The sequence below is a fragment of the Rhinatrema bivittatum genome, chromosome 2, assembly GCF_901001135.1.
Source record: "Rhinatrema bivittatum chromosome 2, aRhiBiv1.1, whole genome shotgun sequence".
NCBI lineage: Eukaryota > Metazoa > Chordata > Amphibia > Gymnophiona > Rhinatrematidae > Rhinatrema > Rhinatrema bivittatum.
Window position 1 is genome coordinate 595,856,364 of NC_042616.1, and position 16,057 is coordinate 595,872,420.

Consider the following 16,057-nt stretch of genomic DNA (forward strand, 5'->3'; position numbering starts at 1 on the left):
CTAACTAGATAAACGACGCTTGACCGACGTGCCGCAAATGCGCAGTAGAGAGCAGCTCTACTGCGCATGTGCGGGCAAGCACGTCGGTCTTAGGCAGCGTCAAAAAAAAAAAAACCATGGCGGCAGCGGGCGGCGGTGGTAGTGGCGGCAGCGGGCGGTAGCGGTAGCGGGTGGCAGCGGATGCGGTAGCGGCAGCGGGCGGCGGTGGCGGCGGTGGGGTAGCGGGCGGTGGCAGCGGCCAGTAGCGAGGGAGGGAGGAGAGAGAGAGAGGGAGGGACGGACTGAGTGGGAGGGAGGGAGTGGGAGGGAGTGACTGAGTGAGTGAGAGGGAGGGAGGGATTGAGTGAGGGGGAGGGACTGGGGGGGGAGGGACTGAGTGAGAGGGAGGGAGTGGGACTGAGTGAGAGGGAGTGAGGTGGGACTGAGTGAGAGGGAGTGGGGGGGAGGGAGTGAGTGGGACTGAGGGAGAGGGAGGGAGGGAGGGAGTGGGACTGAGTGAGGGGGGGAGGGAGGGAGTGGGACTGAGGGAGAGGGAGGGAGGGAGTGGGACTGAGGGAAAGGAGAGAGTGAGTGGGACTGAGTGTGAGTGAGAGGGAGGGAGAGAGGGGGGAGGGAGGGAGTGAGACTGAGTGGGAGGGAGGGACTGAGTGAGAGGAGAGGGAGGGTGGGGAGGAGTGGGTGAGTGTGAGGGAGGGAGGTAGGGGGTGGTGAAGAGTGAGGGGAGAGAGAATGAGGGGGAGGTGAGAGACAGAGGGATGTAGCCCGTTTTAACGGGCTTAACGGCTTGTATACACATAAGTAACGCCCTTTGAAGAGAAGGTATAATTTCACATGAGTGTATGTGTGCATGTACTTAGCCAATTACCAAAGTATTTTCAAAGCAAACTTCACTTTGAAAATACTTAGTAAAGTCTGTGTGTATAATATACATGAAGACTTTAACCACTGTACAGGCTGTTTGAAAACACTAGTCTACAGCCAAAATGCTTCTGAAATGAATTTAGTCAAATTTTACTAAATCTGGGTCACTGGGGATGAAAATGATGCCTAAAATTGTTGATTGGCTTTAGTTTTCAAGATATGCTACTGGGTCAGTATATTCAACCTTTGACATGGGAATTGCAGAAGATAATTGAGTTAAGAAGGGAAGGGATCTCTAATTAAACCATAAATGACTAATATACATCTTTGACTGAATCTATGAATAAATCTGTGACTGGGTTTGGACAGTTCTTGCTTTTTGGGTACAACAATGAATGATGCAATCTGCCGACTGAATACACAAAGTATTGCTGTTTCCTCTGTGAATGAGATAGATGTGCAAGAGATTCCTAGTACATCAAGAGAGACTGGCCACTCTGACAGTGGGAGGAAAAGTGTTCAGCATCCAGCATTGTTTTATCAAGGAAGATTTTGTTACCACCCCTACGATTCAAGTTGGGTCTGATGAAGAGCTTTGTCAAGGCCATGGACAAAACTAAACCAGCCTTCAAGTACCTCGATGGTAAATTTCCAGGGTTAAGCGAAGCTAAGATAAAGGAAGGTGTCTTTATTGGCCCTCAGATTCATGAACTTCTTTGAGATGATGCATTTAACTGTACATTGATGGCAAGGAAAAGACAGGATGGAAAACTTTCCAGTTAGTGTTAACAAATTTTCTCAGAAACAACAAGACAGACAAGGCATACAAAAGCTGTGGCTGCAACATGTCACTAAAGATATAAGAACATAAGAAAATGCCATACTGGGTCAGACCAAGGGTCCATCAAGCCCAGCATCCTGTTTCCAACAGTGGCCAATCCAGGCCATAAGAACCTGGCAAGTACCCAAAAACTAAGTCTATTCCATGTAACCATTGCTAATGGCAGTGGCTATTCTCTAAGTGAACTTAATAGCAGGTAATGGACTTCTCCTCCAAGAACTTATCCAATCCTTTTTTAAACACAGCTATATTAACTGCACTAACCACATCCTCCGGCAACAAATTCCAGAGTCTAATTGTGCGTTGAGTAAAAAAGAACTTTCTCCGATTAGTTTTAAATGTGCCCCATGCTAACTTCATGGAGTGCCCCCTAGTCTTTCTACTATCCGAAAGAGTAAATAACCTATTCACATCTACCCGTTCTAGACCTCTCATGATTTTAAACACCTCTATCATATCCCCCCTCAGTCGTCTCTTCTCCAAGCTGAAAAGTCCTAACCTCTTTAGTCTTTCCTCATAGGGGAGTTGTTCCATTCCCTTATCATTTTGGTAGCCCTTCTCTGTACCTTCTCCATTGCAATTATATCTTTTTTGAGATGCGGCGACCAGAATTGTACACAGTATTCAAGATGCGGTCTCACCATGGAGCGATACAGAGGCATTATGACATTTTCCGTTTTATTCACCATTCCCTTTCTAATAATTCCCAACATTCTGTTTGCTTTTTTGACTGCCGCAGCACACTGTACCGACGATTTCAATGTGTTATCCACTATGACACCTAGATCTCTTTCTTGGGTTGTAGCACCTAATATGGAACCCAACATTGTGTAATTATAGCATGGGTTATTTTTCCCTATATGCATCACCTTGCACTTATCCACATTAAATTTCATCTGCCATTTGGATGCCCAATTTTCCAGTCTCACAAGGTCTTCCTGCAATTTATCACAATCTGCTTGTGATTTAACTACTCTGAACAATTTTGTGTCATCTGCAAATTTGATTATCTCACTCGTATTTCTTTCCAGATCATTTATAAATATATTGAAAAGTAAGGGTCCCAATACAGATCCCTGAGGCACTCCACTGTCCACTCCCTTCCACTGAGAAAATTGCCCATTTAATCCTCCTCTCTGTTTCCTGTCTTTTAGCCAGTTTGCAATCCACGAAAGGACATCGCCACCTATCCCATGACTTTTTACTTTTCCTAGAAGCCTCTCATGAGGAACTTTGTCAAACGCCTTCTGAAAATCTAAGTATACTATATCTACCGGTTCACCTTTATCCACATGTTTATTAACTCCTTCAAAAACGTGAAGCAGATTTGTGAGGCAAGACTTGCCCTGGGTAAAGCCATGCTGACTTTGTTCCATTAAACCATGTCTTTCTATATGTTCTGTGATTTTGATGTTTAGAACACTTTCCACTATTTTTTCTGGCACTGAAATCAGGCTAACCGGTCTGTAGTTTCCCGGATCGCCCCTGGAGCCCTTTTTAAATATTGGGGTTACATTTGCTATCCTCCAGTCTTCAGGTACAATGGATGATTTTAATGATAAGTTACAAATTTTTTTTGCATGCTCCTCTAGAGTTTTTTTCCATCAAAATGCGGAGCAGAGAGCGATGAGCTATAATGAACGATTTCAATAGGACATTGCTGCAATGGAAAAATAGTATCAGGACAAATGGAGCCCATCAGTGGTTGCAGACTGTTGCTGGACAGTGACAAGAGATGTTCCATTTACTGAATACAAGTATCACAGTCACTGGCTCGTGGAATGGACCTGCGGCTCACCTCACTCACCCGCGACATAGCAACATCTCATCCGTGGCCAGGCTGCCACCTCCTGTGACTAGGGCCATCTCGCTTCGCTAGCACATCGACGCTGCGGCTGAATGTCACCATCTTCCAGCTCCTCCAAGCCCTCCCCTAAGGCATGCGCATTTGGTGCATGCCTATATTTAAAGGGCCCTATTTAAGTGCAGCCTGTGCGCCCTATCTTTCCCTCAGCAATGGGTCTCACGCTTTAGCAGTGCATGCTGCTCCTGCATTCCAGCCTGTTCCTGTATTCTAGTCTGTCCCTGTGTTCCAGCCCGGTCCTATTTCCAGCTCGTCCCTGTGTTCCTATCTAGCTTTGCCTTGCCCAGCCTGCCCTGTCCAATCCTGTCTCGTCTAGCCTTGCCTTCTCTAGTCCTGTCTTGCCTGGTCCATCTTGTCTTGTCTCCTCGTTCCACTGGTCCAGTGTCTTTGTTCATTCTCGGCCTGATCTCCTGATACTGACCTCTTGCCTTGGACCTGACCACTCTTACCTGCCACCTTGGACCTGACCATGCTTGCTTGCCACCTGGACCTGACCTGACCTGGTCTGCTCCAACCTTGACTTGTCTCCGGCTTCTCCAGTCTGCTGCCTGTCTTGACCCCAGCGTGCCCTCAGACTCTTGCACTCCTGATTTTCTTAAGAACCCACCTAAGTCCTACCAGCTGCCAGAACCCAAGACCTCAACCTGCGGGGGAAGTAGCTGATGTAGGCAAAGCTCCAGCCTGTCCCATTACAGGGAACATTCGCCAGCTCTTGGCATGGGCCGTGTAGGTTTTTCTATGAGGCAGCATCAACTACACCATAGCACCAAGGGCTCATTTCCTCACCACTCATCACAACAAGAGCCAGAAAAGCCATGTAGCCACTGAATAAGGACTAAAGTATGTTTTTGACCTTTTGTTTCATAGTATATTTTATTTCTGTAATCCTGTTGCTGATTTAATTGTTAGGGTTACATAAACAGGACAGGTGAAATATAATGCAATCAAATACACAAAAAGACCTAAGTTTATAATTTTTGATTAAAACTCTACTAGCTATGCAACAGACATTTATTTATTTGTTTGTTTGTTTGTTTTTCTATACCAACATTCGATAAAGAATATCACATCGGTTTACATAGTAACTCTAGGGATAATTTGATATCAGTAACAACAGGGTCCAATTATCTTTACAACACAACAATAATAAAGTCTTATTATCTTAACAGTATAATATTAACAGTCACCGAAGTCTTGTTATCTTAACAGTTTAAAGGAGTAAAATTTTTTAACAAGTGGAAGCTCGTTTCAATTTTATGGTGCATCATAAAATGTTATGGTGCAACAACAGGGTCCAATTATCTTTATATCACAACAATAATAAAGTCTTATTATCTTAACAGTATAATATTAACAATAACGAAGTCTTGTTATCTTAACAGTATAAAGGAGTAAAATGTTTTTAACAAGTGGAAGCTTGTTTGAGTTTTAAAATGTAAAAAACTTAAATATGGAAACAGTAGCCAATCAGCTGGTTTACTTGACATGTTTGAATTCAGCACATCAACATTAATGGCACATTTTATCGCTGAAGCAGATGACTTCTAAAAATTTGTATACCAGTGAAATTTCTGTCCCCATGCACAAGATGAGGATGAAGCAGAAAAGAAGGGGGAAGGGATTGTCACTACCACTGGTGCTGCAGTTTCATCACCCACGGCCCACCAACCCAGCTTCTCTAGGTCCTCATGATACCAGGATAGGAAGGGGTGGGGGGGGGGGGCTCTAGTCCTGGAGAGATACCAGCTGGTCTGGTTTTCAGGATACCCATAAGGAATATTCTTTAGATATATTTGCGTCTTAGAACCTGGTGAATTTGAGTATTTGGGGTGACTTGAAAACCATGTGTATTTGTAGTTCTGAAAGACCAGGGGAAAAATTTGAGGCGCTAAACACCCAATGTCATACCACTTACTCGACCTCATGATTGAACCATTGTAACCTTTTGCTTTCCAGACCCACCCGCTCTTAGTCCTGCTAAAGCATCTGCTGCTGTCAACCTAAGTGGAACTCAAGACCTCTCTCGCAACAAGGGCATTGTGAAGCCACTGGCTTTGTCTGTTCAGCTTGTAGGAAAGACCTTTACCACAGGTTAGATTATTTTTCATGTATCCCAATATTGATTGCTTTTGTGGTTATAAAGACTTTCCGAAGTCCAGAGCAAAGGATTTCAGTTTTCAATTTGTCACTATTTAATCCACAACACTTAATCTCTGCGTTCTATTTCCCACTACCAGTAAGGCATAAAGTAACAAAATTCTGCAGATTCCTCAAGATGTGAAATTTCCTGTGGGTTGATTTTATGGCTTGCTTTCAGGGTCTCATTCCTAGATTGCCTTTATTTTTTGTTTGTGTTATGTATTTTGTACTTAGTGGCATTTAAGAATATAAGATTTTCCATACTGGGACCATCAAGCCCAGTATCCTGTTTCCAACAGTGGCCAGTCCAGGTCATAAATACCTGATAGGAACACAAAAGATAAATAGATTCCATGCTACTTATTCTAGGGATAAGCAGTGTTTTCCTCCAAGTCCGCCTTAATAATGGTTAATGGACTTTTTCTCAGTAACTTGTCCAAATGTTTTTTAAACCGAGCCACACTAACAGTTTTCAGCATGTCCTCTGGCAACAAATTCGCTCAGATATTAACGCCTGCCTGGAGCAGGCGCTGAGCGCACTGAAAAAAAGTACAGAAAAGCAGAAAAAACTACTTTTCTGTACTTTTTTTAAAGTTAAAAGGGAAAAAAAAACCAAAACTCTGCCGGCCGCTTTCAAGACTGACGCGTCTGTTTTCATAACCAGCTGGCTGCAGTTATGAAAACCGATGCCGAGTATATCGGCATCGGTGTTCATAACTGGCAGACCGCCGGTAACCGCGGGGTCGCGTTAGCAAGGAGGCGCTAACGACCCTAGCGCCTCCTTGCTAGCGCAACCTCCTAATTCGTTTATTGCATGGCGCCCGCTGAAAAGTCAGCACCTGCTTTCCACAAATTTTATTACATCAGCCCCAGTGCTACTTAACCAGATATCTTTTAAGATACCTGGCTAAGTAGAAAGCTACCTGGTCACACAGGGCCAGATAACGTTAAGCCACTTCTGAAGCAGTTTTAAAATTATCTGGCTAATATAGCTGGATGTACTTGATATTCAGCTATGTTAACCGGATAACTCAACCATTTCCCCCAAATGCTCTCAGAATGCCCCTTTTTTATCCGGCTAAATTCTAGCCAGATAGCTACTTATCTGACTGTAATTTAATTGGATAAATTTTGGCTGAATATGCTGGTTTTGCCATTTAGATGGATAACTTAAAAGTTGGTCATTTGTATGTTTTTTTATTGCATAGATATTTGGATATATTTCGTCTTTGCATTCTCACTACAGTTTATTGAATGAATTATGTGCACCAAACTCTTTTTTTGATTGACTCTTTAGTTTTTGTTTATTATTCAGTGTCATCCCAGTTCTGGGCTGTTTGTTTTAGTATTCTGTGCCTACGTTGGTTTATATTGATGATTTGCAAGGCTTTTAGGGTCTCATTTATTTAAGCATTTGAACCATAAAACAAAGAATGGGAAAAAAAAAAAACGTAAGTAAATCAGGCCCGAAGTTTGCTATTTATAGATTATTATATGTCTGACGATGTATAAATAAAAAGTTTCTGTGTTAAACAGAGTGCTTAATGGTTATTTGGCCTTGTGTTGTGTTCAGCTCCTCTCTCACTGCGCACTGCTGATATTGCTAGTGGAAATAGTAATGGAGGAAGAAATGCTATTTTAACTTCTGCACTCTCCCGACCTGTGCCTCATTCCACATCACCCAGTCCTGGTTGTGTTTCTGGTGATCAAGGTGAGAGAATTCTTCTCTCTCTCTCTCTCTCTCTCTCTCTCTCTCTCTCTCTTTCTCTGTCTGTCTGTTGCAAGAACATTTTTGTCATGACAGTTAATACATGTTGTCAAAGTAATACACAAAGCAATAAAAGAAAAACAAAATTAAAAAGTAGAAAAGAGAAATAACAAAGAAAGTTGCAAGGTTCTGGTGATCAGTTTTGTACCTGGTCGTACTATATTTCTGTCCTTATACAACATATTTTGCTAGTATAGCTGATGGTTTTCCTGTTTTGCCAAGGATTATACAGAGTTTATTTCCTGTGCCTTTTTATGTGATATATTCTCAGTCAGCCCAGGGAAACTTGCATCTGTTATTTCTTTGCATTTTGCATGGCACAAGAGGAAATACTCCAGTATTGTATTCCATGCAGAGTCTCTCTTCTTAGAGTTTCCAGTTCAGTTTTTGCCTGCATGTTTCCAGTTCTAATTTGTGGTCACTTTGGGCCTGATGTTTTCCCCATCGTTTGTCAGTAGGAAAGATGCTTAGTACATAGGTCCCTTAGGCTAGTGCTCCTCTATTTCTCCCTAGTCTGTGTATGTGTGTACTCACAGGACAAGCAGGATGGTAGTCCTCACATATGGGTGACATCATCAGGATGGAGCCCAATCACTGAAAACTTCTGTCAAAGTTTCTAGAACTTTGACTGGCCCCTACTGGGCATGCCCAGCATGGCACTAACCCTGCAGCCAGTACGGGTCCCCCTTTAGTCTTCTTTTTTCCGCGCAGCAGTAGCCTCGCGGTAAAGGAGCTCTGAAGAGATTTCTGACAGGAATTTTCCTCACGGAATTTCTTAAAGTTAAATTGCCCCACAGGGGTCCCCCCTCTAACTTTTCTCAGTCCGCGGTACTCCAGTAAGTTTTTACCTGTCTTTCCGTTGATTACCGTCGAGTTTGGCCCTCACGGCCTACTGGCCGTCGACCGTACTGCGGCTCGATTTTTTTCCATGGCCATGGTGTCGGGGTTTCGTCAGTGCCCGGACTGTACCTGCACCATGTCTATCACAGACCCCCATAAAGTCTGTGTAATGTGCCTAGGATGCGAGCACAATGTCTTGACCTGCACCAAATGTGCCTTAATGACACCTAAGGGTCACAAGGCCAGAATGGAGAAGATGGAACTTCTCTTCCATGCTCAAACCCCGATTCCGTCCATCGCATCGATGTCGTCGGAACCGGCACCATCAACTTCACGCCAGCATTGACCACCAACCGGTGACGACCATCGACGACTTCTCGGCAATCGACACCCTCCACTCCCCCTCAGGATCGAGGGGATCACAGGGAAAAACATCGCCATCGACACCGTAAGACTCAGACCATCGAGGGAGCGAAAACATTGATCTTGCCATCATCCGAGCCGCTGTCGAAGAGACCCTGTCCAGGAAAGGCACCGACCATTCCTGTGACCGAGTCCCCGAGGCAACCCTCACCAGAGTGGTTGTAGACCTGAAGGTCCTGCTCTAGGCTCTGAGGGAATCGGAGGAATTATCGGAGGTACCAATGATGGCATCAAAGACACCGGTGCAGGCATCGATGGATGACTCGGTGGCGCCGATGGACATATTGGCACCGATGGATGGGTCGGTGGCGAGGGACGTATCGGCATCGATGGCTGAGGCAGAACTCTCGATGGAGGTATGCGGAACGGTGTTTCTCCTCCCGATGACGCAGTCAATGGGGAGGGCATCGGAGCCATCGGAGACCTGGGAACCATCGGAGGAAAAAGTGCTTATAAGCGCTTCCATCTTGGATAGCAGCGGTGCCAGCACTGCCGGAATCGGGTCGATGATCAGTTCCACAGACGTGCCGGTGTCGGTGCCGGAGGAACCTGAAGACATTGCATCGCCTTGTCGATGGCCTCCTGAACCATCTGGTCCAGTTCTTCTTGGAGACCTGGAGCAATCAGCCCTGGCTCCGGAACAGAAGAAAGAGTCATCCATCGATGCCCTTGATGCCTGCACCGGTGTCTTCGATGCCATCATCGGTACCTCTGATAATTCCTCCGATTCCCTCGGAGCCTAGACCGGGACCTTCAGGTCTACAACCACTCTGTCCCCCTCTAGTTCCTAGAGGAGCAGGTGCTGATCCTTACGACACTTGGGGTGATGACACTTCATCAGACATCGATGATTTACCTTTACCACCTTCACCCACTGAGAGTAGGAAGCGTTCTCCTCCAGAGGACCTCTCCTTTATAAACTTTGTGAAGGAAATATCCGAATTGGTCCCCTTCCAATTGCAGACTGAACAAGATGATAGGCACCAGATGATGGAATTGCTCCAATTCCTGGATGCCCCCAAGGTAATCACATCTGTACCCATCCATCAGGTCCTTCTCGATCTCCTCAAGAAGAACTGGGAACATCCTGGATCAGTTGCTCCAGTACACAGGAAAGCTGACACTACCTATCTGGTACAATCAGCCCCAGGTTTTCAAAAATCTCAGCTTGATCACCACTTGGTCGTTGTAGAGGTCATAGCCTCACTCATTTGTTCCTCCTGGAAAGGAACAGAAGTTCCTAGACAACATTGGTCGCCGAGTATTCCAAGGCTGAATGCTCATCTCCTGAATTGCCGCCTATCAGCTTTATATGACCCAATATAACAGGGTCATTCTTAAGCAGATACAGGACTTCTCAGACTCCCTGCCTCAACAATTTCAAGAACAATTACAAACCCTAGTCAACAAGGGTTTTGAGGCAGGCAAGCATGAGATTAGAACATCTTATGACATTTTTGACACTTCTACCAGAGTGTCTGCAGCTGCCATCTCGGCGAGGCGACGGGCCTGGCTCAAGTCCTCTGACCTTCGCCCGGTACAGGACCGGTTATCCGACCTGCCTTGTGTCGGAGATAATCTCTTTGGCGAGCAGATTCAACGAACGGTAGCAGAACTAAAAGACCATCATGAGAACCTAAGATAGCTCTCTTTGATACCTTCTGACTTCTCCTCAAAACAGCCCTTCAGAAAGGACTCTAAGAAGTCATTCTTCCGTCCGAAGAAGTCTTACCTGCCAACATCCAGATCCCGTGCCACAAGACCTTAGCAAAAACCGCAGTCTCGTCAAGCCCGTAAACAAAAACCACAAGCAGCTCCTCAACCAGAATATAGTATATAATTATATAGTATGTAATTTTATATTATGTTTATAGTTGCTCTTAACGAAGTTGTCTAATTTCTGTCTCCTTCCTTGCTATTCTACTCACTTGGTCTCTTGACCGTTCCTCACTCTCACCCCGTTCCTTACGATTCCCTGTTAATTGTAACTTTATCCTTCCTTTCCTTCTGTTTAGTTTTTTTTGTTCCCCAGTTGTATGTGAACCGATGTGATATTTCAATTGAATGTCGGTATATAAAAGTTATAAATAAATAAATAAACCTGCTTCAGGTTTTTGACTTCCACTTAGAGAGCAGCAGCCACATTTCCTCTGTTGCACATACCAGTGGGAGGTCGATTGTGACACTTCCACAACATGTGACATCCAATCACATCCGACCAATGGGTATTGGCAATCATTGCTCAGGGTTACCATCTGAACTTTCTTGCCCTGCCACCGGACTCCCCACCTCTACAGACGTGGAGAATGTCCAACCGCTCCATTCTTCTGGAACAAGAGGTTTCCCTCCTTCTCCAGACAAGAGCAATAGAACCCATTCCATACTCTCAGCAAGGCCTAGGGTTCTATTCCCGGTACTTCCTAATCCCCAAAAGATCGGGAGGTGTCCGTCCTATTCTAGACCTACAGGCCCTCAACAAGTACCTTCAACGAGAAAAGTTCAAGATGGTCACCTTGGGATCGCTTCTACCTCTTCTACAAAGAGGAGACTGGCTCTGCTCTCTGGACCTCCAGGACGCATACACCCACATTGCGATAACTCCAGCTCATCACAAGTACCTGAGGTTTCTAGTAGGCCCCAAGCACTATCAATATCGAGTGCTCCCATTCGGCCTAGCGTCTGTGCCACGAGTCTTTACCAAGTGCCTCGTAGTTGTCGCAGCCTTCCTCAGAACCTAAGGTGTTCACGTCTACCGCTACCTGGATGATTGGTTAATCAGGGCTCCCACTCAGCAATCTGCTCTGTCGTCCCTCAATCTAACCTTACACACTCTAATTTCGCTAGGATTTCTCGTCAATTACGACAAATCCTACTTAGTCCCATCTCAAACCTTATCATTCATTGGGGCAGACTTGGACACCTTACAGGCAAAGGCTTTCCTGCCTCGACAATGAGCACTGACTCTTGCGTCCCTTGCTCACCAGCTGCAGTCTCAACACTCCGCGACCGCACGCCAATTTCTTCTCCTCCTTGGCCACATGGCGTCCTCAGTCCATGTCACACCAATGGCCCGCTTGGCCATGAGATTCATGCACTGGACTCTGAGGTCTCAATGGACTCAAGCTATTCAGCCACTGTCAGCATTGTCCGCATAACCGACTCACTCCATCTGTCTCTCACCTGGTGGAAAAATCAGACCAATCTCCTCCAGGGATTGTCTTCCAGGCTCCAAATCCTCAAATCATTCTCACCACTGACGCTTCCAGCCTCGGGTGGGGAGCCCATGTAGCCAAGTCACTTTACCCTCAATTGCCTCAGGTACAAAAATTTAGATTGTAAGCCCTCTGGGGATAGAGAAATACCTACAGTACCTGAATGTAAACCGATGTGATATCCCGATTGAGATCAAATGTCGGTATATAAAAATAATAAATAAATAAAAAATCTGCAGACACAAGGCTCTTGGTCTCCAGAGGAAGCCAAACACCAAATAAATTTCCTGGAACTTCGAGGAATCAGATATGCTCTTAGGACCTTTCAGGATTGCCTCTCAAATCAAGTCATCCTGATTCAGACGGACAACCAGGTGGCAATGTGGTACATCAACAAACAGGGAGGCACAGGCTCCTTCTTTCTGTGTCAGGAAGCTGCACAGATTTGGCAGGAAGTTCTCTCCCATTCGATGTACCTCAGGGCCACCTGGTTACCGGGAGTGCACAATGTGTTGGCAGACAAGCTGAGTTGCGTCTTTCAACTGCACGAGTGGTCTCTCAACCCCTCGGTAGCGAACTCCATCTTCCAACAATGGGGATATCCTCGGATAGACCTCTTTGCGTCCCCACAGAACCGCAATGTGGAGAACTACTGCTCTCTCATTCGCAGCAAACACTCTCAACCCAGAGACACATTCTCCCTCTCTTGGGCAACTAGTCTGCTTTACGCATTCCCTCCACTTCCTCTTCTCTCGAAGACTCTCGTGAAGTTACGTCAGGACGAGGGAACCATGATCCTGATAGCACCTCACTGGCCACGCGAAGTGTGGTTTCCAATACTTCAGGATCTCTCCATCCGCAGGCACATTCCATTGGGAAAGGACCCGCTTCTGATCACTCAAAACAACGGGTGCCTACGACATCCCAATCTTCAAGCCTTGTCCCTGACGGCATAGATGTTGAAAGGTTAATCCTTCAGCCACTTAACCTTTCTGAGCCAGTTTCTCGTGCCTTGATTGCTTCACGGAAGCCTTCCACGAGAAAAGCTTACTCTTACAAATGGAAAAGGTTCACGTCTTGGTGCTCTTCTCAGTCCCTTGACCCCTTTTCCTGTCCAATCCTGAAATTTCTGGACTATCTCTGGCAACTATCAAAGTCAGGTCTTAAGACTTCCTCCATTAGAATGCATGTCAGTGCAGTAGCCGCCTTCCATAAAGGTATCGGGGATGTCTCTATATCAGTACACCCCCTTGTAACACGTTTTTTGAAGGGCTTGCTCCACATCATGCCCCCGTTGCGTCCTCCGGCCCCTTCTTGGGACCTTAATCTAATTCTGGGTCGGCTCATGAAACCACCATTCGAGCCTCTTCACTCTTGTGAACTTCGATATCTCACATGGAAAGTGATTTTCCTTTTGGCTATCACTTCAGCTCGCAGGGTTAGTGAATTACAAGTTACCTATCCGCCTTACACTAAACTTCTGCAGGACCGGGCGGTACTCCAACCTCACCCGAAATTCTTACCTAAGGTAGTTTCGGATTTTCATCTAAATCAATCCATCATACTACCTACCTTTTTTCCCAGGCCCCATGCCACCCAAGAAGAACAGGCTCTGCATAACCTTGACTATAAACTGGCTCTAGCGTTTTACCTAGACCGTACAGCGACCTACAGGGAAAATACTCAATTGTTTGTCTCTTTCCACCCAAACAAATTAGGGAAGCCTGTGGTTGGCGGACTGCATATCCTTTTGCTACCAGCAAGCGGGCATTTCATTTCAAGACCGTATTAAAGCGCACTCTGTGAGGGCCATGGCGACTTCGGTAGCACACCTACGATCAGTGCCGCTTCCTGACATCTGCAGGGCTGCCACCTGGAGTTCCCTCCACACTTTTGCAGCCCACTATTGCTTGGACAAAGCCGGAAGACAAGATTCCAACTTCGGCCAGTCTGACCTTCGTAACCTATTTACAATGTGACATTCCAACACCCTTCCACCTGCCCGGTGGGGTTCAGGATGCCCTCTACCAAATTCCACCCCAGTTGTTGTGCCTGTTGCATGCTTTGGGTACATTTGGTGCATGTTCAGACATCCTCAGCTTGGTACTCACCCATATGTGAGGACTACCATCCTGCTTGTCCTGTGAGAAAGCAAATGTTGCTTACCTGTAACGTGTTCTCACAGGTCAGCAGGATGTTAGTCCTCACGAAATCTGCCCGCCGCCCCGCGGTGTTGGGTTCGTAACGTTTTGTTGTTTTATTTTTCGGCACTGCCTGTAGCTTTCAAATAAGACTGAAGGGGAACCCCTGCTGGCTGCAGGGTTAGTGCCATGCTGGGCATGCCCAGTAGGGGCCAGTCAAAGTTCTGGAAACTTTGACAGAAGTGTTCCGTGATTGGGCTCCATCCTGATGATGTCACCCATATGTGAGGACTAACAACCTGCTGTCCTGTGAGTACACCTGTTACAGGTAAGCAACATTTGCTTTGTGGGGAAGAGCATGAGTGCATTGCTGGTCTATGGAGTCACTGCTCTTTCATGACAGATTTAAGTAACTATGCTTGCTTTCTGAGTACAGCAAATCTCTGAAAATGAGCTCAAATACAGAAAGCAGGGCATTACCTCACTTGAAACTTAATTGATCAGCCAATAGTGTGTGTGTGTGAACAAAGCTGACTTTCTAGTCTGCGATGGTGAGGTGCTCCTTGAAATTTCATCATGGGACTGCGCATTGCCATATGGAAGACCCAGGTTCAGTTCCCAGGTCTGGCTTGTGCTTCGCAGGCGGAGGTGGTGGTCGCCTCCTGTTGCAAGGGAGTCTCTGCTTTTGCCTAATGGTGACACTTAGTGGTAAGGCTTAGTGCATACCGCACCGAGGTTTTGAGGGAGCTGCAGTTTTTTGTGGCCCTTGGCCAGCTTCTGTTTCTGAAATTGCTGAGCTAGTTGGGGGTGGGGCCAGAAAGCCAAAGCAGTAGAAGGAAACTGCCAGAGGGAAAAAAGTGCTTTGCCCATAATCCTCCTTTTTATTAAGTATTTAGAAAGCATATGGATCACAATGAAACTGCAACTATTAGGATTTGTGTTCTTCATCAGCATCTTCCTCAGTCCTAGCACTGTGTGTTTTAATTTACTGGAAGTTAAAGCAGCATAAGTCATTTTTATGCTAAATGGATAAAGAAAACAAAGTGGAAGGATTATGCCTTTTTTTTTATTTCATTGCAATTAGAACATTTTTTTCTTCTTCATAGACAATTAAAGTTTTCCAGCAGAATTGTAGAAAGAAAGTACAGTTAGAAAAAGAAGTTAAAACATGTTGATCCTGTTGTTTTTTTGTCTGCAGATAAATATTTTGTTGAATTCTCTTCCCTTTCTCCCCCTTCAACCTAAACTTTTATTAGCATCTATGTCCAGTTCTGGTCCACCAAAGAAACGGCACCGGGGTTGGTCTCCTGGATCACCAGTCCCTATTCCAGCCTTAGCTGTGCCTGTCCCTACCATCCGACCTCTCACAAGGACTGGTAAGACTTTATCTAAAATGTTTTTATCTCCATTAAATTAACCCTCTGGAAGTTTTTCACTTTGAACAACCTAAAAGGGGAATTTTCAAAACGTTACATGCGTAAAAATGATCATATATGCGTCTGAGCAGCTGCTACTGGCATATTTGGTATGTTATAAAAGTCCAAAATGCATGCATATTTTCACTTTCGTGCACAGATATATGTGCATGAAAAAGATGTGGTATAAAGGTATTCCTGGGCAGGGTCAGTAGTTATGTGCATATAGTTGAATTTTAAAAACCCAGTGCACGTCAAAGCCAGGAGATGCGCATGTGTCTTGGGCCGGCATGCGCCATGTGGATTTTAAGAAACACCCGAGAATGCATGCATCTCCACATATGCGCGCAAAGCAAAAAGTTTAAAAACCAGGTGGGGCATGGGCGTGGTCTGGGTGGGACATGGGCAGGACATGGGCGTTCCGGGAACGTGACTTGAAATGTGCGTGTAAGTATTTACGCACCCAAGCAAGTGCCTCCCCTACTGGTATGGATGGGGTATAAGTTTTAAAATTTAAAAACAATTAGGGACAGTCAGCGGGGTTTGAAGGGTC

The 16,057-nt window shown here is 45.5% G+C and overlaps 1 protein-coding gene across 5 annotated transcripts in view; it reads left to right on the top strand.

Annotated features, from left to right (window-relative positions):
* The window catches only part of GREB1L (GREB1 like retinoic acid receptor coactivator), a 729,370-nt gene that overhangs the window by 412,194 nt on the left and 301,119 nt on the right, over window positions 1–16,057 (top strand). For all 5 annotated transcript variants that reach the window (XM_029591103.1, XM_029591107.1, XM_029591104.1 and 2 more), the window contains 3 exons: window positions 5,523–5,657; window positions 7,279–7,416; window positions 15,346–15,465. In XM_029591103.1, coding sequence (XP_029446963.1) covers window positions 5,523–5,657; window positions 7,279–7,416; window positions 15,346–15,465 — 393 coding nt within the window. The remainder of the gene's footprint in view (window positions 1–5,522; window positions 5,658–7,278; window positions 7,417–15,345; window positions 15,466–16,057) is intronic.